The sequence below is a fragment of the Helicoverpa armigera genome, chromosome 28 (assembly GCF_030705265.1).
Source record: "Helicoverpa armigera isolate CAAS_96S chromosome 28, ASM3070526v1, whole genome shotgun sequence".
NCBI classification, from domain to species: Eukaryota; Metazoa; Arthropoda; class Insecta; order Lepidoptera; family Noctuidae; genus Helicoverpa; species Helicoverpa armigera.
This window is the reverse complement of record NC_087147.1, coordinates 4,997,216-5,023,395: the sequence shown is the minus strand read 5'-3', so window position 1 is coordinate 5,023,395 and position 26,180 is coordinate 4,997,216. Positions and strand designations below refer to the sequence as shown.

General features: G+C 37.8%; 3 protein-coding genes across 6 annotated transcripts in view; 1 reads left to right on the top strand and 2 right to left on the bottom strand.

Moving 5' to 3' along the window:
* Positions 1-10,557, bottom strand: part of LOC110371426 (heterogeneous nuclear ribonucleoprotein U-like protein 1) — a 31,954-nt gene extending 21,397 nt beyond the window's left edge. Inside the window, exons 1-12 of one of the 3 annotated variants that reach the window (XM_049851593.2) lie at positions 10,253-10,557; positions 7,978-8,114; positions 7,206-7,603; positions 7,087-7,115; positions 6,868-6,995; positions 5,490-5,624; positions 4,794-4,901; positions 4,042-4,132; positions 3,519-3,655; positions 2,957-3,062; positions 2,475-2,587; positions 1,535-1,692 (exon numbers count right to left, since the gene is read on the bottom strand). In XM_049851593.2, coding sequence (XP_049707550.2) covers positions 1,535-1,692; positions 2,475-2,587; positions 2,957-3,062; positions 3,519-3,655; positions 4,042-4,132; positions 4,794-4,901; positions 5,490-5,624; positions 6,868-6,995; positions 7,087-7,115; positions 7,206-7,603; positions 7,978-8,114; positions 10,253-10,382 — 1,670 coding nt within the window. In that variant the 5' untranslated portion in view covers positions 10,383-10,557. The remainder of the gene's footprint in view (positions 1-1,534; positions 1,693-2,474; positions 2,588-2,956; positions 3,063-3,518; positions 3,656-4,041; positions 4,133-4,793; positions 4,902-5,489; positions 5,625-6,867; positions 6,996-7,086; positions 7,116-7,205; positions 7,604-7,977; positions 8,115-10,252) is intronic. The other 2 variants (XM_064042459.1, XM_064042460.1) reach the window with 2 other exon arrangements.
* Positions 10,558-10,662: 105 nt separating this feature from the next.
* The window catches only part of LOC110371451 (dynein regulatory complex protein 8), a 17,036-nt gene continuing 1,518 nt past the window's right edge, over positions 10,663-26,180 (top strand). For both annotated transcript variants that reach the window (XM_021327718.3, XM_049851813.2), the window contains exons 1-5: positions 10,663-10,806; positions 10,891-11,004; positions 11,381-11,504; positions 16,023-16,149; positions 16,543-16,626. In XM_021327718.3, coding sequence (XP_021183393.1) covers positions 10,779-10,806; positions 10,891-11,004; positions 11,381-11,504; positions 16,023-16,149; positions 16,543-16,626 — 477 coding nt within the window. In that variant the 5' untranslated portion in view covers positions 10,663-10,778. The remainder of the gene's footprint in view (positions 10,807-10,890; positions 11,005-11,380; positions 11,505-16,022; positions 16,150-16,542; positions 16,627-26,180) is intronic.
* On the bottom strand, positions 18,821-25,534 carry LOC110371452 (uncharacterized). Its single transcript, XM_049851809.2, has 8 exons — positions 25,339-25,534; positions 23,355-23,450; positions 21,748-22,573; positions 21,197-21,270; positions 20,711-21,124; positions 20,245-20,448; positions 19,765-19,933; positions 18,821-19,678 (listed from the first exon to the last, which is right to left on the bottom strand). Exons 1-8 carry the CDS (start codon positions 25,411-25,413, stop codon positions 18,822-18,824), a joined length of 2,715 nt encoding a protein of 904 aa, XP_049707766.2. The 5' UTR covers positions 25,414-25,534; the 3' UTR covers position 18,821.

Below are 26,180 nucleotides of genomic sequence, written 5' to 3'. Positions count from 1 at the left end.
TACTTAAAAACCCTTGGTTTATTTAATCAACTACTTCATTAATTGAAAAATGTATTTCCGCTTGCAATCTCATTGGTCACAGGATCAACAAGTATTAATACGGAACAAACTATACCTGCGGATGAAACTCACAATACACAAAGTACTGCCAGTTGATCTATGCAGGATAATACAAACAAATATATGCAAATTATTCACAAACAACTTGCAAATAATGTTATCTGTTCGCGGGGATCGAACCCGGCTTCCCGAAGTGTAAGTAATGGGAATGCCCGCTACGTCACCAGGGAACTCAAAATAGTGCTCAAATTAGCGTTCCTATACAGAAATAGATTCACGGTACTTGTCAATGAGTATGTACGTATGACCTAGTGGGAAAAGCACCAACCTCTCAAGTATCTACATCAAGCAAGTAGCAATGTAATTTTTCTACGTTTTACTTTCAAGTGTATCTAGGACAACAATGGCGTTTTTGTACAGAAATAGATTCACTGTACTTGTCAATGAGTATGTACTAAAATAAGTCGTGGTGGCCTAGATGGTAAAGCACCAACCTTTCAAATATGAGTGCGTGGGTTCGATCCCACGACAAGCAAGAAGTAATGTACCTTTTCTAAGTTTCAATGGACTTTCTAAATAGAGCATTGACACCAATGGCTTTCCTATACAAAAATAGATTCACAGTACTTGTCGATGAGTACTAAAATATAAGTCGTAGCCTAATGGGAAAAGCACCAGCCTTTCAAGTATGAGTGTGTGGGTTCGATTCTACATTATGCAAGTAACTGTCTTTTAACATACAGGCTTGTCCTAGTTTAAAAGATAGAGTATACTATTACATTAATATGTTAATTTGTTTTCTTAAAATGTATACAGCGTAAGTATACAGCAATTTTTTTCTTGAATAAATACTTATTATTATTACCAACACAGCTTTTCTATGTATTTGTATGTATGGACTTTTTAAGTATATCTTGGACACCAATGGCGTTTTTGTTCAGTAATGCTTGTACAATACTTGTCGATGAGCAATAAAATACAACTTTGTATAAGTGACGTCATAGTGCGTCCGTAAGTTTGACGCACGTGTACGTTTAAATTGCGTGCTTGTCCGTGAATTGGTGTTATCAGCTACTTCTGATTATATTAACTACTAGCTTAGTCTCGCGGGTTCACCCGCGTTCCGAAGGAAATATTTCATGCACATGGATAAAAAGAGGCTTATTATATGCTATTCTGATTTAGAAGATTAATAGTGCCAAGATTCGACAGTCGTTTTGTGATGAGTAAATAAAATAGGTAACCCTTATAAAGTGTAAGTAAATGTTAGATCATGATAGTGAGAGCTAACTTTTTGCTTGCGGTATGCAACATGATATGAAAGTTGAGTATGGCCATAACATAATACGGCAGATTTTAATAACCTATCTGTCATTGACTTGTATGGGGTGATATTCAAAATAAAATTTCTAGAAAACAAATCAACAAACAGATAGGTTATTAAAACCTTCATTTTAAACAACTAAGAACTTACTTATCATAACCAAAGTTGACTTTATAGCACATATTCTTGGTGAGTATATGCGGGAACAGCGCTTTGCCGTCGAGAACTGACTTGTCAAACTCGTAGGCTGTACCCAGTTCTACGCCGTTTAACGTGTAGGAAATCTTGCATGGATTCGATTCCAGGTCCTGTGAACAAATAAATATAAATATGACGGCGCCACCGTCGATCTGTCACCGGTGGAGCTTATATAAAGCGGCGCACGCGCACGACTCGGGTCATTCGTTCGCCGACCGCTGCCGAGTGCACACCTCACACAAATACTGTGTTAATTGGAATAAACCAAGTGATACGGTAGTGTCCAGGGTCGAAATAATGAAATAATATTTAGTCCGCTTTTTAGATAATCAAAAAATATTGGATACGTATTTTTTCTTTTTTAAATTAAACATAAAATGACAAAGATAATACGCTTCAAAAATTAGGAGTGGGGGCCTTTTACGTCACAGTGTCCTGAAAATTGTAGCACTTTGTGACGTCACACTCAACTTTAACACGCTATATCTTAACAAGTTCTGATCCAATTTAAAAAAGAAAAAATACGTATCGCTTTATTTTGGACAATCTACAAGACGGACTAATTATTATTTTTTAGGAAACTAGCCTATTGTTTGAGAACCCCTTTGTTTTATTTAACGATGTCGGATCTTGACGCCTTCAAATATATAATGCTCAAGATGTCATTTATACATCTTCAAAGCATAGTTTGGCAAATTCACTTGGTAGGTAAGTAGGTAGGGGGGATGTAGGCAGCGGGGATGATATTTTAATGAAATTAAGCCAGGTGTTGTGCCTTCACACCTGATGTACTATGTGAGTGTCACTAAAGAAATTGCCAAGCCATGCTTATTCTAGGGTCCTGTAATTTGACCAGTTGCAAACTACTGTATTCAAAAGTATGGTGACTAACCAAGTAAGCGCCAACCACATCCTTCTCGCTGAGCTGTTTGCCGTACTCCTTGAACTCGGAGTTGGTGACGGCGCGGCCCGAGCTCTCGTAGCCCCAGCTCAGCTCACCCTCACCTGCAAATAAATATAATACTTTCAAGAAAATATATTTTTTTATTGTGATAAAAGTGCCTGTTACCAGATTCTCCAGAAAAACTTGTTCCTTATATCTTTACATGTACATCAAATATCTAATAATGTATTTACATAAAAACAGCATCATTTTTAAGCGAATGTTTTTTCAATACATAAATGGACTCAATACAAAAAAATCTTAGTTTTCGTTGGATCATTGAGACAAGGCTACTTTTGCCTTATATTTATATCCAACGTACCTTTACATGCGTTATGGGGACTTATGTAATTATGATGTTTGAAAAGTTATATTTATTCAATCTATTAATAAATGCTTTTTGATTTTCTTTAGAAAAACTTCAAACTTACCAAGATGCAAAGACGAGTCATCAGTGGACCATCCTATCCTGAGTCCAGAGCCAACAGGCTCCTTCTCAGCACTTTCAGTTGTGGTTGCCACTGTGCCGACTCGCACCTGCAAACAGATAGAAGTTGCGTTATATTTTGTTAAAAGATAAATAGGTATTTTTTTAAGGTTTGATGTTCAATAAACTTGGGATGATGAAATACTTTGATTCTGAGACACTAATGAAATCTATTTTTTTTAACTGGATCAAGATTGTTTGTGGTGGTAAACATTTTATTTGCCAATTAGGATTGGCTTTAATTTAATTTGCAGTGTTAGCGTAACGTGCGTCGACCAACACTGCTTGCAATTTTTACTTCACATTGATTTTTTAATTAAAATCTCACTACCATTTAACAACAAACAATCAAAAAATTAATATACAGTATTATAGAACTGTGTTTGTTTAAACTTCATGAAAGTATTTTTCATGTGTGACTGATCGTTTTTCTTTATTAACAGTCTGCTCCCGTCCTAATTAATTTGGATAATCGGCATTCTACTGTAATTTAAAATGATATTTACCTCATAGCATACTCGTCCTGCATTGACGCCGTGTGAGGCGCGGGCGCCGGCCCACGCGTGGGCAAAGGCACCCTCGCTCAGCGGCACCACGCTGTTCAAATCTGGGACTTCCATGTACTGGTTCAGGTCACTGTCGTCTGCACAATTATATTCACAATGTTATAATGTTGTAAATTGATAGCAGAAATGACTGCGGGATTGTTCTAGAGAGTTACCGCGGCCCTGGTAAATAAAGGAATTCAGAACCATGATGGGTTTTAGTCAGTGAGAGTCTGACGCAAACCCACAGCGAGAGGAGTCATTTCATGGTATCCCATCAAAAATAAAAGCAGAATTATGTGGCTACTGTGATGATGAGGTTTGCGTTCCTTATACGATAAAAAGTTTGTTAATATTTTACTTATGTGTAATCCAACACCATTGTATAAGGCTTACTTAGTTTAAATTATTTTAGTCAATACGATAAAAACATTCCCATCTTATGAGAGATTAAATTACACATATTAACAATAATCATACTTACACCAAGACAGAGTTATTTTGTTTTCATCAATTTCAGGCTCTGGTACTTTAATTTCAGTTGACTCTTTCCTCTCTTTATTGGAATGGGCCTCCTGTCAAAAAAAAATAAACTATATAATTTTTGATTACGTTTCTAATTCACATTGAAAACCATGAACCGTTTTGAGACAAATAAATTAGATTAGTAGTTATCTGAACGAACCTACCAAGTGATCTATCAATTCGTTTTAACTTAGACCCTAAGATATTTATTTTCTTCTTCAATTTAAGAGCCCAGCTCTTGTCGGTGCAGCTCCTTCCATTTACGCCTATCTAGCGCCAACTCCTGTACTTCCTTCTACGCCACAACATTCACCTTCTCTTTAATTTGCTTGATGTAGCTATACCTTGGACGACCCCTTCCCCTCTTTCCTTCGACTTTCCCTTCCACGATGTTTTTGATAAAATCGTCGGTGTCCTATAATTTTTCCTCTAACAGTTCCTAAAAGATTACTGGGCCAATTGAAGACACATTTTGGACAACTGTAGCAACGGGACCTTCTATATTATTTAAAAATGAAATTATTCTGACTGACATTAAAAACCTGCTTAACAATAATAATTCTCAAAAAGTAAACCTCCCATTGTGTATGTTATCTGCGCACTGGCATACAATAAATGGTATAGTTAAATACATAATCGGCCTAGCCTTTCCCAGAGGGTTTTATATGTATATTTATGTTATTTAGAAGTGAGACTAGAGGAGCAACATACCTCAGGCAGTGTAAGTACTTCGTTAGTGACTTCCACAGCCCTGTAGAAGTTACTCCACCGAGCCTTCTTTTCATGCTTGCGCTTCAAACGATTCAGCCTGACTGGGTCCTGTTTGCAATTTATACAATACATTTTAATTATATGTATTCTCTGTAGCTTCCTTCGCGCACCCGGGTAAGCTATCGTTGATAGAATTTTTGAACTATTTAGTCTTAGAATATAAGTATAGATTGATTGATTTGTACTAACAATGATAAAAGAGGAAAATAAGAATTTTATGAATCGTAGGACGGCTGATCGCGTTAATTTAATACTGATATACATAGACGCATATAATGTGTGTAGGTAAATATCTGATAAGTGACCTATACAAATAATAATCGTACGCCATTGCGGCCTATGTATAAAAATTTCAGAGTAGTTTCGAGGAAATGAGCTTCTAAAACGTAGTCCTAACCCTAGATTAAATTATTTTATTTTCCTATTTAAACCACAGAAACAATAAGAAACTCTATGTATATATAAAGGTTAGTAATTTCATAGCTAACAATAAAAAAAAGTAGGCAGAATGCGCATGCACAAATAATATTAATAAATATATTTTTTTTCTTTTTTCAGACTCGGAGAAATCAACAGTCCAAATTCAGCCCCTGAATAAAATATTTACAGTCCATGAAAATCTCAATAAATACATACATCACTAAGTTCCTCCAACCGCTTGGCATCTTCCTCGGCCTGTTTCCGTTCACGTTCGAGTCGTTCTTGTTCACGGATCCGCAGGCGCTCGTTTAATTGGTCCCATTCTTCTTCTTCAGTTAGCTCACGTTCTCGCTGCAGAACATATCATTTTATTTATGAGAATAAATAGCTATGTAAAACAGAAAATCTTTAGGTAAATATGCGAGTTTCACCAATTACCGATAAAGTCTATAGCCTATTAGGAACGTTTATCAGTAACTGCTGCTTTCCTCGAAAATTGGACCATGCAATAGTAAAACTGTGGAAAAATAAATCCAATAAAATATGGACAAAAGCAATAAATTTATGGCCAGTTTCATCAGTTACTGATGATAGCATAACAGGAATTTCTGATGGACAAACTACAACTTGGTTTTGTAGGTCTCAGTAATTTCCGGCAAAAATTATAACTGACACTTTATCGGTAACCGGGACACGAGTGTTGCAGAATAGTAAAAAATATTATTTTGTATAAAATTAGACAAGTCTAAATGATACCACCTTATTGTCGTACATTTTGAAGGCAACTTATAATGTCGACTTTAGATGAATACTGTTTAAGCCGCTTAAATGACGGAATGTCAGTGATTTGCCGCTCGAAAAAATGGTCTTTATCTAACCTCTCATTAAAAAAAGCAAATATTTAAATTATGCTATTTGTATCAATTTGTTTCGCATAGCCAATTTGATCGTGTGCTTCTCAAAATGCGTTACCAACATTTTATATGCGATAACGATGCTTGATATTAGCTACTATCTAAGCTCTAAACTGCTCTTTATAATATCATACTTATTTATTCAACTATGTTTGTATTTTTAAATTTGTATATCTATATATAAAAACTAGCCGTTTTCCCGCGGTTTTACCCTCGTCCCGTGGTAACTACTGCCCGTACCGTGATAAAATATAGCCTTAGCTTTCGAATGGTGAAAGAATTTTAAAAAACTGTCCAGTAGTTTTTGAGCCTATTCATTACAAACAAAGTTTTCCTCTTTATAATATTAGTATAGATGAAACCCGCTTTCCGTTGTCACGACTTAACATGAAAACGGCTTGACCGATTTAGCTGAAAATTAGAGGGGAGGTAACTTAGACCCGGGAGAAGGTTTTAGGATTTTTTGTCACCATCCGGCTACGGGACGCGGGTGAAACCGCGGGCGAAAGCTAGTCTTTTATAGATATAAGTTTAGCCATCAGAAAGTAAATTTTGACAGGATGTGTGTGTGGAATAAATTCATTATAGTATCAATCCTTCCACAACATTATGAATGGTTTACCTTACAATTTACCTAAAAAGTAAACAGTACTAATTAAATAATTGCTATTGAAACTCACATCATCTTTTTTGTCATCCTTATCTTCATCACCCTTTTCTTCACCATCCTGATCCATCTTGTCTTCCTTAACTTTTTTATCTGAAGCCTCCCCTTCAGCATTTGCACTTTCTTGCACTTCCATTGGTTCTAAAACAGATTTTCAATTAGTATTCTCAATGACTAACAAATGTATAGAAAACTTTAATTTTTCAACTTTAAATGTTAGTGAAATCTTTACCTGATTCTCCTTCTGTCAGCGATTTATTCCTGAAATCAAATTAAAGAACCTTTGTAAAAAACCTGTGCATTTGTTGTGAGACAATATTTCAAGGCAAATTTAACTTAATTTTTACTTACTTTTTAGGAGAAGGTTCTGTTGCTTCAACAGGTGCCGCGACGGGCTCAGGTGCCGCGACAGGCTCAGGAGCCGCGACGGGCTCAGGCGCCGGCACAGGCGTAGGTGCTGCCACAGGCTCAGGGGCCGGGACCGGTGTGGGCGCAGGAACGGGAGCAGGGGCCGCGACAGGAGTAGGAGGGGCTACAGGGGCCGCGACAGGTTCGGGGGCGGCGACAGGCGCGGGAGGCGCGACTGGCGTGGGGGGGGCCACAGGTTTGGGGGGAGACACAGGTGCAGGTTTAGGCGCCTCTTTGGCGGGAGGTGGGGAGTCATTGTCAGAATCTTCCTGACTGGGTGAGTATGGCTCTCCTGGCTTCGGCTCCTCGGGTATAGGCTGTGGTGGTTCTTCACGTACTGGCTAGAGGATAGAAAAAAAAAACAGTAAGCATCTAGAGATCAGATATCATCAGGCATTTGGAGATGAGCTAGCTATGAGTAGGTTCCGACTTTGTTGATGGAATAATGCTCAAAAACAAGATTCAAAAATTCTTAAGGTTGGCCAAAACAGTTTCCCACCATAACCTACTGAGAAGCTTTCAATCAAATTAATACGCAAAAAAGACAAAATTTTGATAATAATCTGCTAAAATGTCAAAAATCAACATACCTACTTTAGTACCCCATTTTTAAACCTAACTTCTATGATTTGCAGCTCTCTTACTCAACTTTTTGTTTTAAAATAAACAAGAGAATTTGCTGTTTAATGTAGACTTAATTCAGGTCTCAACTTACAACTATCTTAGCAGGAGTTGCTGCGAGCCTCGAGGATGATGATCTCCGAGTCGTTCGAGGAGCAGGAGTACGCCTCGGAGTAGCTGGCAGATCTGCATCTTCTGTAGACGTGTCGAGTATTGATGTGTCAGGCAGTACTGTAACAAGACAGATAAAAATAAGAACATGTTTATCCTACTAATATTATAAACGCGAAAGTTTGTATGTATGGATGTATGGATGTTTGTTACTCTTTCACGCAAAAAGTACTGAATGGATTTTAATGAAACTTTACAATAATATAGCTTATACATCAGAATAACACATAGGCTACAATTTGTAAACATATTGTTCGAAATACTAAACCTGCGCAGACGAAGTCGCGGGCACCAGCTAGTACTTAATAAAAAATCCTATGGTGCTTGCTACCTAGCTTTTTCCCAAATAGTGGGATTGGCATTCAGTCTAAATGGATGCAGTCCAGTAACAGTGTTTAACATTAAGCGACTGCCTATCTGACCTTAACCCAGTTACTGACTACCCATAACGATTGCCAAAGATGTTCAAATGACAGCCAGGACTTTCTGCAGAATTTTCTTTATATGGTTATATGGTAGGCTGCTGTCATTGAACATCCTTGGCAGTCATTACGGGTAGTCAGAAGCCAGTAAGCCTGACACCAGTCTAACCAAGGAGTATCGGGTTGCCCGGGTAACTGGGTTGAGGAGGTCAGATAGGCAGTCGCTTCTTGTAAAGCTCTGGTTCTCAGCTGAATCCGGTTAGGTTAGGTTAGGTTAGGTTAGCCGACCCCAACAAAGTTGGGAAAGGGCTCGGAGGATGATGATGATGGTAATATGGTAGGCCTCCTACCTGATCAGCATGCTAATACTTAAGCTAAATTGAATTAAATTAGATTTTCTCTTTACAAAATGTGGATGTTCTTAAGGTATAATTTTTAAAGGAAAATCCAAATAGTGACCAAGTTTCCAAACACCATGAATAATGTTTCTATGATTGGTAAATTATCAGCAAGGCCAACAAGTATTGCCTATTTAGAAAGCTATGTGTATTTATGATTACTGACAAACGACAAATTCTATTTTTGCAAATAATTGTTATCAATTTCACAATGTTGGTAAATCTATTGACCAAAGCAATTATGGCAACTTAGCTGTTTTCCTGCGGTTTCTCTTATACATATATCAGGGGGAAATGTCTTCCTGTACTAGAATAAAATATAGCTTATGTTACTCTGGAAGAGTGTAGCTTGCCAACAGTGAAAGATTTTTTTAAATTGGTTCAGTTGTTTCGGAGCCTTTAGGAAATCATCAAACGAAAATGTTTCCTCTTTATATTATTAGTGCAGATTAGTATAAAAGTTGCAAAATCATACTCCATATGATAGGCACTTAGGTAAAGGGAAACAAACTTGATAAGACTTTTTATGTAATAAAAATGTAATGCTACTAAAATTAAAAAATTCAATACAATGAAAACAATAACATTATCAATTTAATAATTATTTAAAGTAATAGTTAAATTTTTATTATATTTATATACAAGGTCCTATCAAGATTGTTTACTCATAGTTAAGTGCTGTGCTCAAATAGAGTGTATATTTCAATCAGTATTTATGATAGAAGTTGATGGAATAACCAAAATGGAGGCAAAAAGAGGTTATAATATTTAAATTATGGTTTTGTAGGAGGATACTCATTTATCTGATAAATCAGTCATTTTAGGACATGACAATATTTTTAACTGCTTTATGATATTAAAAGGTGGATGAAACCAGCTTTGGCAGTATGTACCTATTTATTATGTAAAAACCTAAGATAATAACTACTTCATTGCAATGGTTAAACCTTGGTTGACACTTCAAACCAAAACAATGTTTTTGTTTGTATCTTATTGTATAACTTCTGTTTTAGGTTATGAGTTGTACGGATTCTTTCCGATATTATGATAACGTTAATAAACTAACAAAATATAACCTTGATCTGTTTGTTTTAGGTACTATTTGAACGCAATACAATGTGAACGGGGAATTATTATATTCGGAGTTTTGTCATGGTTCATAATGTTTCAATATTATAATTACAGTATTTGGTTGAGTTATGACGGCATGACGTCATGCTCGCGAAAGCAAGCGTTAAAAACTCATCAAACATTTGTACTGGCCAAAAATTTTACACGTGCCTTTACGATTATTTTGATTCTATGTTACAGAGAAACCTGAAAATTAATGTAAAACGATCGAGCAAGGCGTGGTACCCATAAATCGAATAGTTTTTACCTTTTCCTGACTTTGCTTCTAGTGCTTTCTTCAATCTTTCAACTAAAGCCGGCTTGTTCCCTTTGGTGTCCAAACCGAGGGCGCCAAGCTCGGATCTTAGATCCACAACTTTCATCTTAGCCGGATCCATAATTCAGTTTTTAATATTTCTCTCTGTTCACAAATCACTATATTCCAATTCACACACAATAATAACGGAAATTAAGTGTAATCAAACATTACTCGCGAAAAATTACAACGAGAAAGCGCGAAGCCAAACCAAGATGGCCGCGCAACAACACGTAACGGATGCGGAAACGGAAAAATTAGGGATGCGTTTGGAAATATCTTTTGTGAATAATATTAATCGACTAAATAACCCATAGACAAGACATAGACAAGAAAATCACTTTTTGAAAAAATAGCGGGAAATTAGAATTATGGCGGTTTGTTGCCTAGAAACAAATTAAATTGATAATGCTATTTTAGTTTAGGGTCTTATAATGTTAGATATTTTTGTGAATCTCAATAAATTCAAGTTGATATAATGGCTGGCAGGAAAGAGGAACCTAAAAGTAATGTCTTTCTTTCAAGTTTATTTTAGAAAGTTATTTTCTAACCTATTATTTGCCTACGATACCTATTATTTTTATTTGCAGTTCAGCCCAACAATGACTTGGAAAAGAAAATTATGGAAGCTTTTGAGGTGTTCGATCATTCAGCAAAACAAGTCGTCGATGTCAGAGAGATTGGAACGATCTTGCGTTCTTTAGGTAAGTAATTATGTCAACTTCTTGTTTATAAAGTTCCTCGGGTCTCGGATTCGGATATGGTATTATAGAGGGATAATTTAGCAAGTAGCATCCCATGTCCAGGTCCAGTGGTATTGGAGTTTGTTGATTACATTCATACAAATCTCCTCGGTAAAATAAAAGTGTGGATGTAGATAAACCATTTATATCTTCCCTTGGCAAAATAAACGGTGTAATTCTATAAAAAAACCCTGATTCTATGTTTTAACTTTTAAAAAGTGCCTATTCAAATTTGTTAAAAAGAACCCCATCAAAAACGGCTCATCCGTTTAAGAGCTATGATGACAGTTTTTTTTAAATTATTAGACTTCCAAATTCAGCAATTTTCTTTCACCAGGGTGCTGTCCAACGGAAGCTGAAGTCCAGGAAGTGATTCTAGCGACGGAAAACAAAGAGGCGACGGGAAACGTGCCACTAGCTAATTTCCTACCGTATTTGTGCAAGGCCATGGTAGAACACAGGTTTGCATATAGATTTTGTTAATAAACAATTTCTTGCCATGCAATGTTTCATGAGGAAGCAACTTATTTTTTGGAAAATGCTAATATTTAAATATGGCCTTATTAGACCTTGGCCTATTATAAAATCAAATGGAAGGAAATTGGGATGTTCCGAGGGAATAAAATGCTTTAGCAATGTCCAAGCAAGTAAGCAATTGAAAGTATATGTATCTGGGGCCCGATTCTCCTAATTTTACTTAAGCAACATACGATTCATGGTCGACTCGATTCGACTGAGATCCAATCCCGACTCGATTACGATTGAAGCGTATGAGGCATTCCGCTATTTTTTCTTTGAAATAAACGTTTTTATCCTTTTCTGTCATTCAATAATGAATCATGTTGTCTGCAAATGAGTTACGATTGCAAAATGATTGTACAACAAACTACCGTATAGACCAAAATCACCAAAATAGCAGACCAATCGAACACCAATCAAATGTCAATCGAATACGATTGGTCTTTTATTAGTAGCAGAATGCCCGATATGGTTAAAACGGCTATTGCGATCATATTGCGATTCGATTTCTATTAGATTTTGACATTATTAACTTAGGAGAATCGGGCCCCCGTTCGAATGGCAGGGTCCGTTCGAATGGCAGGGTCGCCATGTGATGTTGGGCTTGCCGACCTTCCGACAGGCAGGTTCCTTAGGTGTTGATGAGGGTAGACGTGTTAATAAAACAACAGAACTACATGTCTAGGTATAGTCAAGGCAACCAATAGCTACTAAGAAGTGCACACCTTTATTGAATATCTTTCTGGTCGTTCCCTCAATGCTGAGGATCGTGACTGTATGTCAATCTTCTCCACTCGGTCCGGTTCTGCGCCATATGTACCGCTCTCTGTATCTGGCCTCCCGTCACCTCTTTGAGGTGGTCCACCCATCTAGCTGGTGCTCTTCCTCTAGCGCGCTTCCCCTCCATTTGTCCGAGAATGATGAGTCTCTCCAGGCTATGCAACGGAGATCGCATTATGTGCCCAAAGAAACTCCGGATCCTTTCCTGGCACGTAGTCAGCAGACGCTTGGCAACCTTCAGCTCTTCGAGGATGGAGACATTGGTCCTCATAGCTGTCCAAGGAATGCGTAGCAGCTTTCTCCAGCACCACATTTCAAAGGCATGGATCTTTTTGCGGTCCTTTTTCCTAAGACACCAAGTCTCCACCCCGTACAGGAAAATAGAGAAGACCAACGTACGAACCAAACGCATCTTAGTTACTCGGCGAATATTACGGTCTTTCCAGATTTTATCGAGGCTAGTCATGGCACTTTTAGCCATCCCGATACGACGTCCGATTTCTTTCTCGCAGTTACCACTGTTAGAGATCAGCGACCCAGTAGCGGCGTAAGGGGGGGGCGGAGGGGGCGGTCCGCCCCGGGTACCACATCTCGGGGGGTGCCATCTCGGTCGGCACATATCTGCACGACCATAATGGCACGGGCCAATGGGACAAGTCACTGAGGGTGCCATTCTAATCTGCAAAGCCTAGGTTCACAACCAGTCACTGCACGCTATTCAAATTTTAAAAAAAACTACAACAGTGCATGCGCAAGACGTCGAGGCGGCACTGAGGGGTGCCAGTCCGGCTGTCACCCCTCTCTTGCTTGTTTATTTTTGTTTTTAACTGATTATTTAAATTAATTCCACAAAGTAGAAAAAAAAAATCCGCTCGCTTCGCTCGCAGTTTTTTCGTCATTTCTGATTTATTCTGCGCTTGGGTACCCTTTGAATCCTCAAGTTAAAGCACCGAAGCAGCAAAAACAACTGACGCTCTACGCTGCCGATTTCTAAAAGCTGTTTAGGAGGATGAGGACTTTTGTGTCCCAAAACTCAAAAAATTTTGCGCTCGCTGCGCTCGCAGCTTTTTGACTTTCCACTGGTTTTTTTCAAATTAGTTTGAGTATTTTTGTGTTCCAAGACTCAAAAATTTCACTTAGCAGACAATAAGTCTTAACAGTTATTTTTTTTTTTAATTTCTTTAGGTATCATTGCGTCCCAAAAATCAAAAATTTCGCGCTCGCTACGCTCGCGGCTTCTCTTCTTTGCAGTAGTTTTTTTCACACTTGTTTGGGTACTTTTGTGTCCCAAAACTAAAAAAATTCTCGCTCGCTACGCTCGCGACTTTTTCACTTTACGGCTTTTTCTTTCAAACTCGTTTTAGTACATTACTGTTTCAAAACTCAAAAATTTCGCGCTATCTGCGCTCGCGGCTTTTTCACTTGACGCTGGTTTATCTAGGACATGTTTGGGTACTTTTATGTCCCAAAACTCAAAAATTGATTTTTTTTGGGGGTGCTCAATAGGTAGTTCGCCCCGGGTGCCACTCGATGCTACGCCGCCACTGCAGCGACCCCAAGTATATAAATTCCTCCACTTTCTCATAATCCTTGAGCGCATTTGATGGACTTAAAACTTGAGCTCTGTCCACCGTCATCACTTTGGTCTTAGAGCGGTTTATGTGCAGGCCAAATTCAAGGCTCACTCTTTCTATTCGCTCCAAGACCGCGGCCATCTCGGACTCGCTGGCTGCAAGGATTGTTGTATCATCGGCATATCTTAGGTTCGTGATCTTCGTACCGCCCACCGTGACGCCGCCATCCCAGCCATCAAGCGCCTTCCTCATAATATACTCGCCGTAGAGGTTAAACAGCTTCGGAGAAAGTATGCATCCTTGACGGACCCCTCGTTCTGTATGGAATGTTTCAGATTGTGATTCATCCAATTTCACAAAGCTCGACCCGTCAAGGTACAACCTCTGGACAAGGAAAATAAAATGTGATGGCACGCCCATTTCCGACATTATCCTGAACATGGAATTCCAATTTACGCAGTCAAATGCTTTGGCATAGTCTATAAAGCACAACACAAGAGGTTTATTGAACTCGCGACATTTTTCAATGAGTAGGCGTACATTCAGTATCTGTTCTCGTGTTCCTTTTCCTTGCACAAATCCTGCCTGTTCCGGAGGAATCTGTCTATCAACGTAGGTGGCCAATCTCTTGTTCAAAATCTGCAGCATTATCTTACTAGCGTGGGGCATGAGGGAAATAGTGCGGTAATGTTCGCATTTCTTTGTGGAGCCCTTTTTGTGTAGGGGGATCACAGCTGATTGTGCCCAGTCCTGAGGCCAAGTACCGGTGTACCAAATCTTGTTACAAATCTGGTAGAGGGTTTCGGCACCTTCAGGGCCTAGATGTTTGATCATGGCAGCTGATATGCAATCCGTACCCATTGCCTTGTGTTTTAGGTTCTTGATGGCGTCCTCCACTTCACTGCGTAGTATGTTGGGTTCAGCTTCGTAATCATCCCACGACCTGTCAACCTCTTCATGCGTGTTTTCCCTGTAAAGCTCGAAGCAGTACTCTCGCCATCTGTTTAAAACCTGTCTGAGGTCGGAGAGAGGGTTACCCTGCTTATCGTCAACTACCCACGATTTTGGTTTTGGTGGCTTCGTTAACAGTTTTACCTTACCGAAGAGATCTTTGGTTTGTATCTTCACAGCGTGTTGTTCTATTGCCTCACAGATATCAGAAATTTGTTTGTCCTTGTCCCATCTTAAAGCAGTTTGCACCTCTTTATGTAGCTTGTTATAAGCCGTTACAGAACCTTCGCTTTTTGCAATTCTCCTCTTCTCAATCAAGTCCCAAGTATTGTCGCTGATCCAAATCTTTTTATGACGGACACCCTTAAACTGTGCGCTAACTTCTTTAGCAGTTGTGAGAATAACGTCTTTCGATCTCATCCAGTCAGTGTCACTTGAATCAAATGGGTCAAGCTTTAGGGACCGGAGTTTTGGTCTTACCTCCATTTCAAATTGTTGTAACGCGGGCCCATTCAAGGACGTAGGTTTATTAACGCGTTTTTTAACGCTTCTTAGGCGAAGCTTGAAATCAGCAATGAGGAGTTCATGGTCGCTACCGCAGTCGGCACCAGGCAGAGTTTTGGAGTTGGTGATGCATGACCTCCATCTAGATTTTATTATTGAATATACTACGCTATTTATACAAAGGAAAAGCTACGTGCTTATCTTAACTAATTACTATCTTATTTTGTACGAGGCATTCCTATCGTCTACTTATCTTAACATTATCAATACTAACTAATCACTACGTGATCATAGACCACACCACACCGTACATAAGGGAGTAAATAGGGAATTACATAAGAGCTTATATAAGAAGAGGGAGAGGACATAAGGGAGCATAGAGTAGTAGGTACATAAGGGGTATATATGTAGGTAGACTGAGGAGATACATAAGGGGTATATATGTAGGTAGACTGAGGAGATACATAAGGGGTATATATGTAGGTAGACTGAGGAGATACATAAAGGTATTCATTAATGGTATGCTTAGGGGTAGAGCAAAAAGGAGTATTTCTATACATACATATAGAGATCAGGTAACATAGGGGGAGTAAGTACCTTTACAAAGGTGTACCTAAAAGCCTGTTCCTTCTCACTAACATTTTGATTTAGATTCTACCCAGCCAGTGCTGAGATGCTGTTGGCAGCATTCCGTTACTTCGACGAAGAGGGACGCGGCTACCTCACCAAGGAAAGGTTCACACAACTCATGCTCGAAGAAGGAGAACCTTTTACACAGGTTAGACACATTATAGATATATTGACTACATTGGTAATATCCGTAGTATATATCACAAGTACTATCACAAAGGTCCTATAGTACATCTTCAAAATCGACATGACATCATAATCGGGATATGGCCCAGTCTTCTAGAGTTATGGGATTGTTCCATAGTTATCGCGGCCCTGGCTTATCAGGAGTAGCCTCTATTCAGAAAGCCCTAAATTCCCTTTCATGTACTCAACTGTAGCTCAACTATAATGTAACTGACAGCGGGAGATTTAATTTTGATGATGATTTCCCATCTCCCAAAAAAAGGTTAAGATCCCAGTTAAGTACCATTAATATAGATTTTAACGGTGACTGCAATACATTCGCGTATTATTCAACGGTACCATTTTATGTCGACAGGAGGAGTTTGACGAGATGATGCAAACGGCGCTCGACCCAGTCACAGACACCATTACCTACGAGTACTACATAAACCAGCTCATGGTACGTATTCATTCAGCACTTTTCTTAGTTATTTTTAGCCTCCAAATAATAGATTTAAGAGCGCTTTCGGACTAGCAAATTTTGTCACGCATGTACACTTGAACATAACTGCGTGACAAATTTTTTGCCAAATCCGCTAGTGTGAAAACACAAGTTCCATCGGGTCGTCATTATGTTCTCAAAAAATGCAAAATATTAATGTTACACACCGGCCCAGACATTTATTTTTTCTATTTTTGACTTTCTATAGGTTACGGAACTAATTACATTTTAATTGGTTTTATTAATAAAATACTTTTACAGGTTTTGTACACATTTATTATGAAATTAGTGTCTGTTTGAATACATGCAATGTTTAAAATAACTGAAAGGTAAAATTCTGGTTGAAAAGACATTTTTTTTATTATAACTACAGGAAAGTGATATTTATCTTAATAACTGGTGTTCTTTAATTGTAAACTAGATTAACATTAACTGTATTTTAACTACCTTTATATTACCCATTATAATTAAAACTATAAAATAATAACTAAAACAAATCTCTGCACACGAGGCTCTGTAAAAATCACCATTTTATAATTATTTTACGAATATCTGTAGTCCAATTATAGTCTGTTTTTTAATCTCGTAGACTAAATTGACACTTGCAAAATGTCAAACTTTCTAATAATTTTGCTTGCTCTGTGGTGCAGTGTTGTACTTACGATACCAGTTCATTGAATCGTAACTTTTTATCTATAATAGACGAATTTAATATTCATTCAAAGTTTTATATTTAAAATTCACGTACGTACACATGGCTGTACGACGTGCTACAAACTGCCAGGGATATCTGACCACGCAAAGCCATGCGTAATCATCAAGGATAAGCCCATTATTTCAGGATGACTTATTGTAAAAAGTTACGATTCAACGAACCGGTATCGTAAGTACAACACTGCACCACAGAGCTAGCAAAATTATTAGAAAGTTTGACATTTTGCAAGTGTCAATTTAGTCTACGAGATTAAAAAACAGACTATAGGTACATTCAACAAAACACAATCAACATTTCGCCGTCCCCACCGAATAATATCGTAATCAAAAATTTAAAATTTTACAGGAAAAATAAAAAACCGTTTTTTGCTTATAACTTCTTAACAGGTTTACATAACAACATCGTTGGTATATCAAAAAATGGCTTTTTTTTTCTTAAATATTTATTTGCCATATAAATAAATATTGGATTTATTCTCATTAAGTTATAGCTAAAAATGTATATTACCAGAAATGGAACACAATTTTGAACCATAATGCACAATACGATTTTATTCATGTAAATTGTTGACAATGACCTACACACGGCAATAGTCCATTGCGATTGTCTTGACTGTAAAGTAGCGATGTTCATTATAATGGTAACTTATTATTGCCATAGTATTCACTGCTCAAAACAATCTATTGTGGTAATAGTAAACGCGAATAATATGGTAACATACTTTACCGAAATCAGTTTTTTTTTTTTCTACTTGAATAAGTTTGTAATAACGGTTTACTGAAATATCTAGAGTAAATATTTAGAGTAGAATACTATGGGTAAATTCATTACAAAATGTCTAACTCAAAAAGTAATAGCACGAATCACGTGAAAAAAATTCACAGGGTGTAATCGCACCTCTAGAACAATAATTCCCCATAAAAGCACTTCTATCGTAACAATCGACTACGATATTATTCGGTGGGGACAGCGATTTGAATGTATAAAAATATGAGTTGCACAATTGAATCCTCATATTAAATACTACATCTATATAATCATGAAATCTTAAAATATTTGGCAATTATTATATTTACCATTGTATAATTGTATATGACGACTACAGGTCCTGATAAAATATAAAGTCAAGTCAAGATGGACAATTTTCAACACAGCATTCAAGGTCTTATAAAAGATATGCAAACATCATCATGTCTTGAGCCTGAGATCTAACCAGATGCATCTGAGTACCAGTGTCTTACAAGGAGCGACAGCCTATCCTATCTGACCTCCTCAACCCAGTTACCCGGGCAACCCAATACTCCTTGGTAAGATGTTAGACTACCTGTAACAACTGCCAAGGATGCTAAATGACAGCAGAAATAAAATGTATAATCTAATGCCATCAGCTGTCAAAATGTGCCCACCTATTTGAATGGGACCTTATTAGTATTTCTATTTAGTTATTTGCGAGTCTGCTAGCTCGCCGTGTACGAATGGTGCTAGGAGTCACGTTAGCCAATCGCGCCGACGTTCTCGAAGGTGTAGACCTTCCAGAGGCATTACTCTTCAACTCTGCAACTTTATCAGCCTTCTCTTCTTCCGTTGTTTTGGTTTCTGGTGGCCCAGTCTGAGCATTGTCACCAGCATTCTTGGAATCGTCAGAAGTTTCAGTCTTTATGTCAGTTCCGACGCCGTTTTCAGACTTCGCATTATCATTTACTTCAGACATTACAGTGTCAGATCCATTGGTATTTTCAGTATCTGTTGGTTCTTTTTTGACTGCTATATTTTCGGCCTGAGGGTCATTAGCTGGCTCAGCCATTTCTGAGTCACCATTTTCTTGTGATACGGCGTTAACATCTCCGGTTTTCTCAGCCGTATTACCATCTTTAGTTCCATCTTTCCCAGAAGCAGTATCCTTATTTTCAATTTTATCAGTATTTTCTTGATTGTCTTTAGCAATATCTCCCTCTTTCTCAGTAATTGCTTTGTCAGTATCATTTTTGCCTTGTTCAGCTGCAAGTTGAACTTCAGCACTGCTGTTATCAGAATCCTTAGTCTTATCTTCTTCTTCAGACTTCCTTATCGAAGACAGGAGATCTGTGATCTGGAAGTCTAGGTCACTAGATATGATGTCACTGCTCTTATCACCACTTTTGGATTCATTTTGATCATCGGTTTTGGATCCATTCTGATCACCGTTTTTGGCTTCAGTCTGACTTTCATCCTTGGATGCGCTCTCATCAGTATTCTCACCGTTTTGTCCAGCATTTGGTCCCTTTGAACAGATTCTTACGCTGAGCTTGCATCGTCCTGTAATTAAAACGATAAAACGATTATTTACGAAGATATAAAATGTGATACAACCAAAATATATTGTAAATTGTTTAATAACTTACCAATCATAGTTCCATCAGCGCCAACCATGATATCAAAATCAGATTTCTCTGAAAATCCGACAAACAGCAAGTTGTGGATAGTCCTGTGTTTCTTTATAGACTTTGGGTTGAATTGGTTCAGGAATGTTTGCATCACCTTCCGCTTTGGCAGTGTGGGACGACCCATAATCTGTCAAGTAAAATAACACGTTAGTGGTTTGGACATGAGTAAGTAAGAAACCAGCTACTCTACAAAAACAAATAAGTAATTCAGTAGTGATTGATTCTGGGATAAGTCCTTCTTTTATGGGAAAACATCAAATGTCCCCTCTCGCTGTGGTTTAGCAGCGTGAGTGAATATCAGACTCTTATTGACTAAAACCCATCATGTTCCATCGTTTGCCCTTTATGTCCCAAGGCCGCGGTAACTCTTTCGAACAATCCCGCAGCCCCGGCAGGTCTTGGTCTTGTCCCCGATACTAGATAAGTCCTCATCCTCACCTTAACATAATAAGGCAAGTTGTACATATTCTGGCGCTCTTCAGTGGGAGCCTCTTGAGCTTGAGCCGTAGCCTTTACATCACTCTGGACTTCCTCAGGCAGTTGTTTGACGAAGATTGCCGACGCTTTTTGACAGGCTTTCATTGTTATGGCTGCCTTCGTAGTTTGGTACATCGCATCCACGTTTAAGAGCTTGACAATGTACTGAAAAAAATAAATGCAATTTAAAAAAATTACATTATAATCTTATGTTAATTACTATGTAAGTTGGGTCTAATGTTTATTTATTTTGTGAGAGATAACTTCAGAGTTGACAGAACACATACATACAATCATTAAATCAAACATTACACTTTCATTATTAATTCGCTGATAGTGAAATGAACTATGCAACAATAATGTAACAGGTCTATAAGAGGTATATTCTTCACTCAAGTTTTAATGAAAATCATTCACAGGAACTTACCGGAATATATCTCTTCATTATGCGCGGTAAAATCCGTTTTATTTCGAACACTTTAATTTCAGTGTTCATAAACTTTTTATGCTCTTCCGGGCCATCCTTGGCTTTAGCATTTTTCTCGGCTTCTTTTGGAAGGTCAATAGTAGGTGTAGTTTCTTCGGCTTTCCCAGTCGTCTCTTCGGCTTTTCCTGGCGCCTCTTCGGCTTTTCCTGGTGTCTCTTCAGCTTTTCCTTGCGTCTCTTCGGCTTTTCCTGGCGAATCTTCGGCTTTTCCTGGCGTCTCTTCGGCTTTCCCTGGCGTCTCTACGGCTTTCCCGGGCGTCTCTTCGGCTTTCCCTGGCGTCTCTTCGGCTTTCCCTGACATCCCTTCGACTTTTCCTAGCGTGTGTTTTTGAGGCTGTCCATACATTTCTTCAAGCTATAAAAGAAAAACATTGTCAATAAAATTGACAAAAAAATAATTCAAATGAAGCAGATTAGAAAAACTCACTTTGTTAAACATTTCAAACAATTTCGATTCGATGGCGCAACTCATGTTGAGTTTGTAGAAGTTCTCTGGTTCCGCTGTAAGCAAAGAGTTAGTTGTCATTTTGTGTTACACACAAGTACAGTTAATTTACAGTTGTAATCCTCGCTGCGTTCTTATATGTATAATAATTCGAAATTAGTATGTCCATTGCGCTTTCACGCCAAACTGCTGAACAGATTTAAAATTAATTTGGTATTCGGTTTGTAGTTCCTTCGGGAACTCAAATCAGATTCATGACAATTTTATAAAAAAAAAGAATAGCTATACTAAGTAAATCCTGGAAAAACAGCACATTAAAATCTCACCTGGCAGTGATTTAAAGATGAAAATATCTGTTAAAATTTTACAAATGTTAATTATTTTCCAATTATTGCTTGCAAACTTTACCTTTAAAGCATAACTTTACCATAAACCTCAAAGAAGGTACTACAAGATAACCTGATTTAGTGAAAATTATAATTGTTTACTGCCTTAGATAAAACCCAATAGTAATAGATAAAAATGTATCCTACCTGATTCAATGAACTTAATATTGTTATCTGGCTCCTCGTGTGCGACCCCCCCGGCTTCGAGGGCTATATTTACTATATCAATATCGGTCTCTTCAGGGAACTCCTCCCTGTACACGGCAAGGATTTCATTCAGGCTGCCGACCACTTTTCCCAACATGACGGTCCGGATACGCTCTCTCACAGCCTGTTTCATAACACGCTGCAGCTGGACCCAGCGTAACACAGAGCCGTACTCAGGGTTTTTATCGATCAGAGCCCTGATGTTTTTCATGATCGCGCCCAAAGCCAGTTCCAAGCGCCCGCTGACTTGCTGCGTGGGCACGCGGTCAGGCAGCAGCATGCGCGATACATCCGCATCTGATGCCGCCGCGGTCGCAGCGCTCACCAGAGCCTTACGCTTGGCGACGTCGTGGGACGCCAGCTTGTTAGGAGCAGGGGGCGCTTTTGGCTTTGACACTTTGCCCTGAGGGAAGTCTCTACGGGGTGCCTTCGGTGGAGGTTTCTGGTTCGCAATCCGTTGGCCTATAGATTGTTTTACCTTTATATCCATGAGAGGCGTAGGCCCTTTAGAGGGATACTTTGAACCTTGGCCAGAACCAGAAAAAGGTCTTTGGTGATGTTGGTTAAATGGGGGCTGAGGATTTTTCTTTTTAGCTGGTGGTGCGGTTCTTTTAGGAGAACCATCATATTGCCAGGCAAATTCAGGTTGGCGTTTTTTGCCATACTGGTTGCGGTATTTGGGTCCGGAGTCGTACAAATGCGTAAAATCGCGATTGGAACCATGCTGTGCTGGTTCATCATATCGCATTGGATCATACGATTGTCTCTGAAATTCAATTATAAAATAGATGATGATTTTTATTTAAGGAATATGCTGAATCTGCTTTTGTTTCCGGCCATTCAATAACTATCCAATGCCCAAGGGACTAATCGACTTTTAATGAGTAAATCAATTAATTGAATGGCAAAAACACTTCAGCATACTTGAAAGTGAACTGGTCTAATGGAAAGGCATTAGATATTCAGCCACTTGAGCTTCTATAGTACACAGTAAAATTAATTATGTGCTAAACTCCAATTCCAAAAAACAATTACAGAACAAAACTTTGAACACAGCAAGTGTCAGCTTCTTAAATACATAATGACAGACACATTAACATGTTGAAAAAGCTTATCAACTAGAATATTATGTCAAAAAGCATCAAACTTTTCAACAAAACATTCAAAGTAAGGTTTTCACCATACTAAAAGGTTGTGAATGTGTCAATGCAGAATTTAAGAAGACTTAGCTATAGATCAATTTTTCCTCTGTAAGAATTTTTGGACTTGAATTTTATCACACTAGCTGAACAGTGACTGTTTTTTTTTTTCATTTAAAAACTAGTTTTAAGACAGTTAAGCTCTACTTTGTGGTTATCTCTTTGGTTTTGTAGTTCTGAACATACATGACATTATAAAATATCATTTTTGTTCAGCACTAAGGTGATATAATTATGGGAATTGAATAGATTTTCCTATTACAAAGAAAGACATAAATAAATAAAGATTGGTGCAGTAATGAGCCTGCAAGAAAAAATCTTATTAATAGTGCCTGTTTTGAATCATACCGATGAGTTGAATTGTTGCTCCATAGCCAGCAAATGTTGTTGCTGTTCAATCATCTCACGCTTGCGTTTCAGCAACTCCAATTCCAAATCAATGTCCTAAGGAAATAAAAACCATGGTATTTATACTCCATTTGAGTATGCACCTAACTTAGGTGGGATTTTTTATTTAAGAATGGGATGTGACCAAAATTCAATTTAAATACAATATGGGCAGCAGTTACTTAATCAATTGAAACATCGTGAAAAAATAGTGAGTGCACCTATGTCTGCACAGATGCTTGTGCACTATAATATGTATGTGCAGTTCGCCAATCTTCTTCTATGAGATCTACCAAATAATTACCGATAATTCGCTAGGTTGATTTTTAGTATTTTAAGCAGTAGTTGTCTAAAATGTGTTTGTGTAAATAATCATATCAAGATTATTTCCCTTTACATACTCGCTCACTCAAACAGAGTATAGGCTGAAACAAGCTTCCTTTAATTTGTCAAGAAGTTACATTGTACAAATTGATTAATTTAGTACTCAATAAATAACATAGAAATTATTACATACATGATATGAAAACATAAGTGCTTATGTAGCATTTTTTAACTAATTATAATACATCAGTAGCTGTCATATCTTGTTTTTATGTGTGTATTCAATTTGAGGATTATTTATATATATAGAAGGTTATAATCAAATCAGATTTTACATAAAAAAGAAATAACATAACAATTTAAAGATAGTGTAGTTAATAAAACTAACATTTATAAGGGTTGGCTTTAGTATCGTTTGGCAGGCGGACGGGGCTAAAAGTGGTTAAATCTGGTAGAGGGTGGGTCTCCGATTATAACGCTACCACTCTTGTTACAAGGTAATGGATATTTTTCGAGAAATTTACAAAAAATGTTTCTAACCTCAAATCAGATAAAACGCGTAATGTCAACGTTATTCGGTGAAACGGAACGTTAAAATGGGCGATCGACAACCGAATGTGTTTTAGTATATCGTCTGTGGTGTACAAATCCGTGAAAAGGAACGCAAAAAATAAATAAATGTCTCTGGTTTTTGCGTTAAGTGTCATTTGTGATTAGCTGTCATTCCGTTTCTCTTCGAGTTGCGTCAATGTACTATGATGTTATTTCAAATAACATCTTATTTCTCTTAGTATGCACGAGCGAGCGAAGCGAGCTCGCGACTTAGGGCACCCCCGACTCGGATAGGTTAGGTTCGAAGGGGATGGCGGGGTCTGCAAGACCCCGCCATTCCCTTCGTGGTTATTTTTTTTTAAACCACCCAGAAGTAGGAGCCCCGCGTAGCGGGGCTCCGTCGACTTTGCCTTTGTTCGTATTGATTAGAAGTACTTGCACTTAATTTTCCGACCGTAGTGGGTGATACTAGTGTTTTGAGGTTAGGTTACAAATATCTATTTTTCTCAAAAATTATGCGTTACCTTGTAACGGGAGTGGTACCAGAGGATAGGGGTGGAGCCCCCCAACACCCTCCCCCCCTTTTCCTCCCCCTCCGCCTGCCAAACGATACTAAATTTTTACCATTTATAACATTGTGCAATAGGTATCGAAATAGTAAAGATTATCATTTATGTAGACAAAGCAATTTTGCAAGAGTCAGCAGAAACCTTTGAAATTTGACTAGTCAGGTAGTAAAATGAACGTTGTATTTACGATGAATTTACAAGATTAACAGCGCTTCTCATAAGCCTTACATGATTACATGTAATAATAATATTTAACCTTATATGTTGCGTTCATTGCGAAGTCGAAGCCGACATTAATAATTAAAACAATGCAATCAAGTTTAGTACTTTGTATCAGAAATTGTTATAGTTGAGTATCGATTTTTTATGAAGTGACGCATATTCATTTGTAGAAATACAGCGTTTTAGAATCATAGAGTTGTTAACAAATTATACAGCAACGAGGATTGATTTACTGAAAATATACAAGGTTTCTATGATGGTGGGTATTTAGTGGTTACCTGTAAATGTTCGGTCATCAGCGGTCCTCCGCCCGTATTGTTCATATTACCACGACGGCCCATGCTGCGACGCATTTTGATAAGATATTAAACTTCTACTTAGCAAGGGAATTACTCTAAAAATTCAATAAATTCAGTGACAAGCCGTATACGTTGCCGCATCCACCATTGAAAACTGTAAATTCGATGTTGCTAGGTTACTAAAAACAAACTACAAGGAAATAATAAAACGATGTTTTTTCAACGTTTATTTATTGATTACTAGTTTTTTTTTTAGAAATGCACATCAGAAATAAAATCTTATTTTTTATTTTATATTATAAATCACAATTCTATGTATGTGCGTACATTTTCTAAATAAAATAGCCTCCTTTTGTGAAAACCATAGTGCTCATTGAAGACGGATTTTATGTATAGCAACATTACATTTTGCAATAGTGTTGTAGATTGAATTTGTAGTAAGCCGAAATTCAGATTAGTCGATTTTCGAGTTTAAGAATTAAAATGGCCATGTATTTATTAAGATTCTAAAAGGACAATGCCGGATTTTGTATGGACCCTGTCCCCACCTACCAACAGACTTGAAACTAGTGTCATCGGAAGCGCATCCTTCGATAGATCATGATTATCAAAACGATTTACTCCAAATGTATGGGGTTTTGGAAATACACGACATTTTAGTATCCTTAATAATCAATTAACTTCAAGTTTGTTAACCAATTACTCGGAGTTGCGTGGACCGATTTTGATGACTTTTTTTTTAATGCAAAGATAATAGAATGTCGGAAATTTCCAAAACCCCATACATTTGGATTAAATTGTTATGATAATTATGATCTATC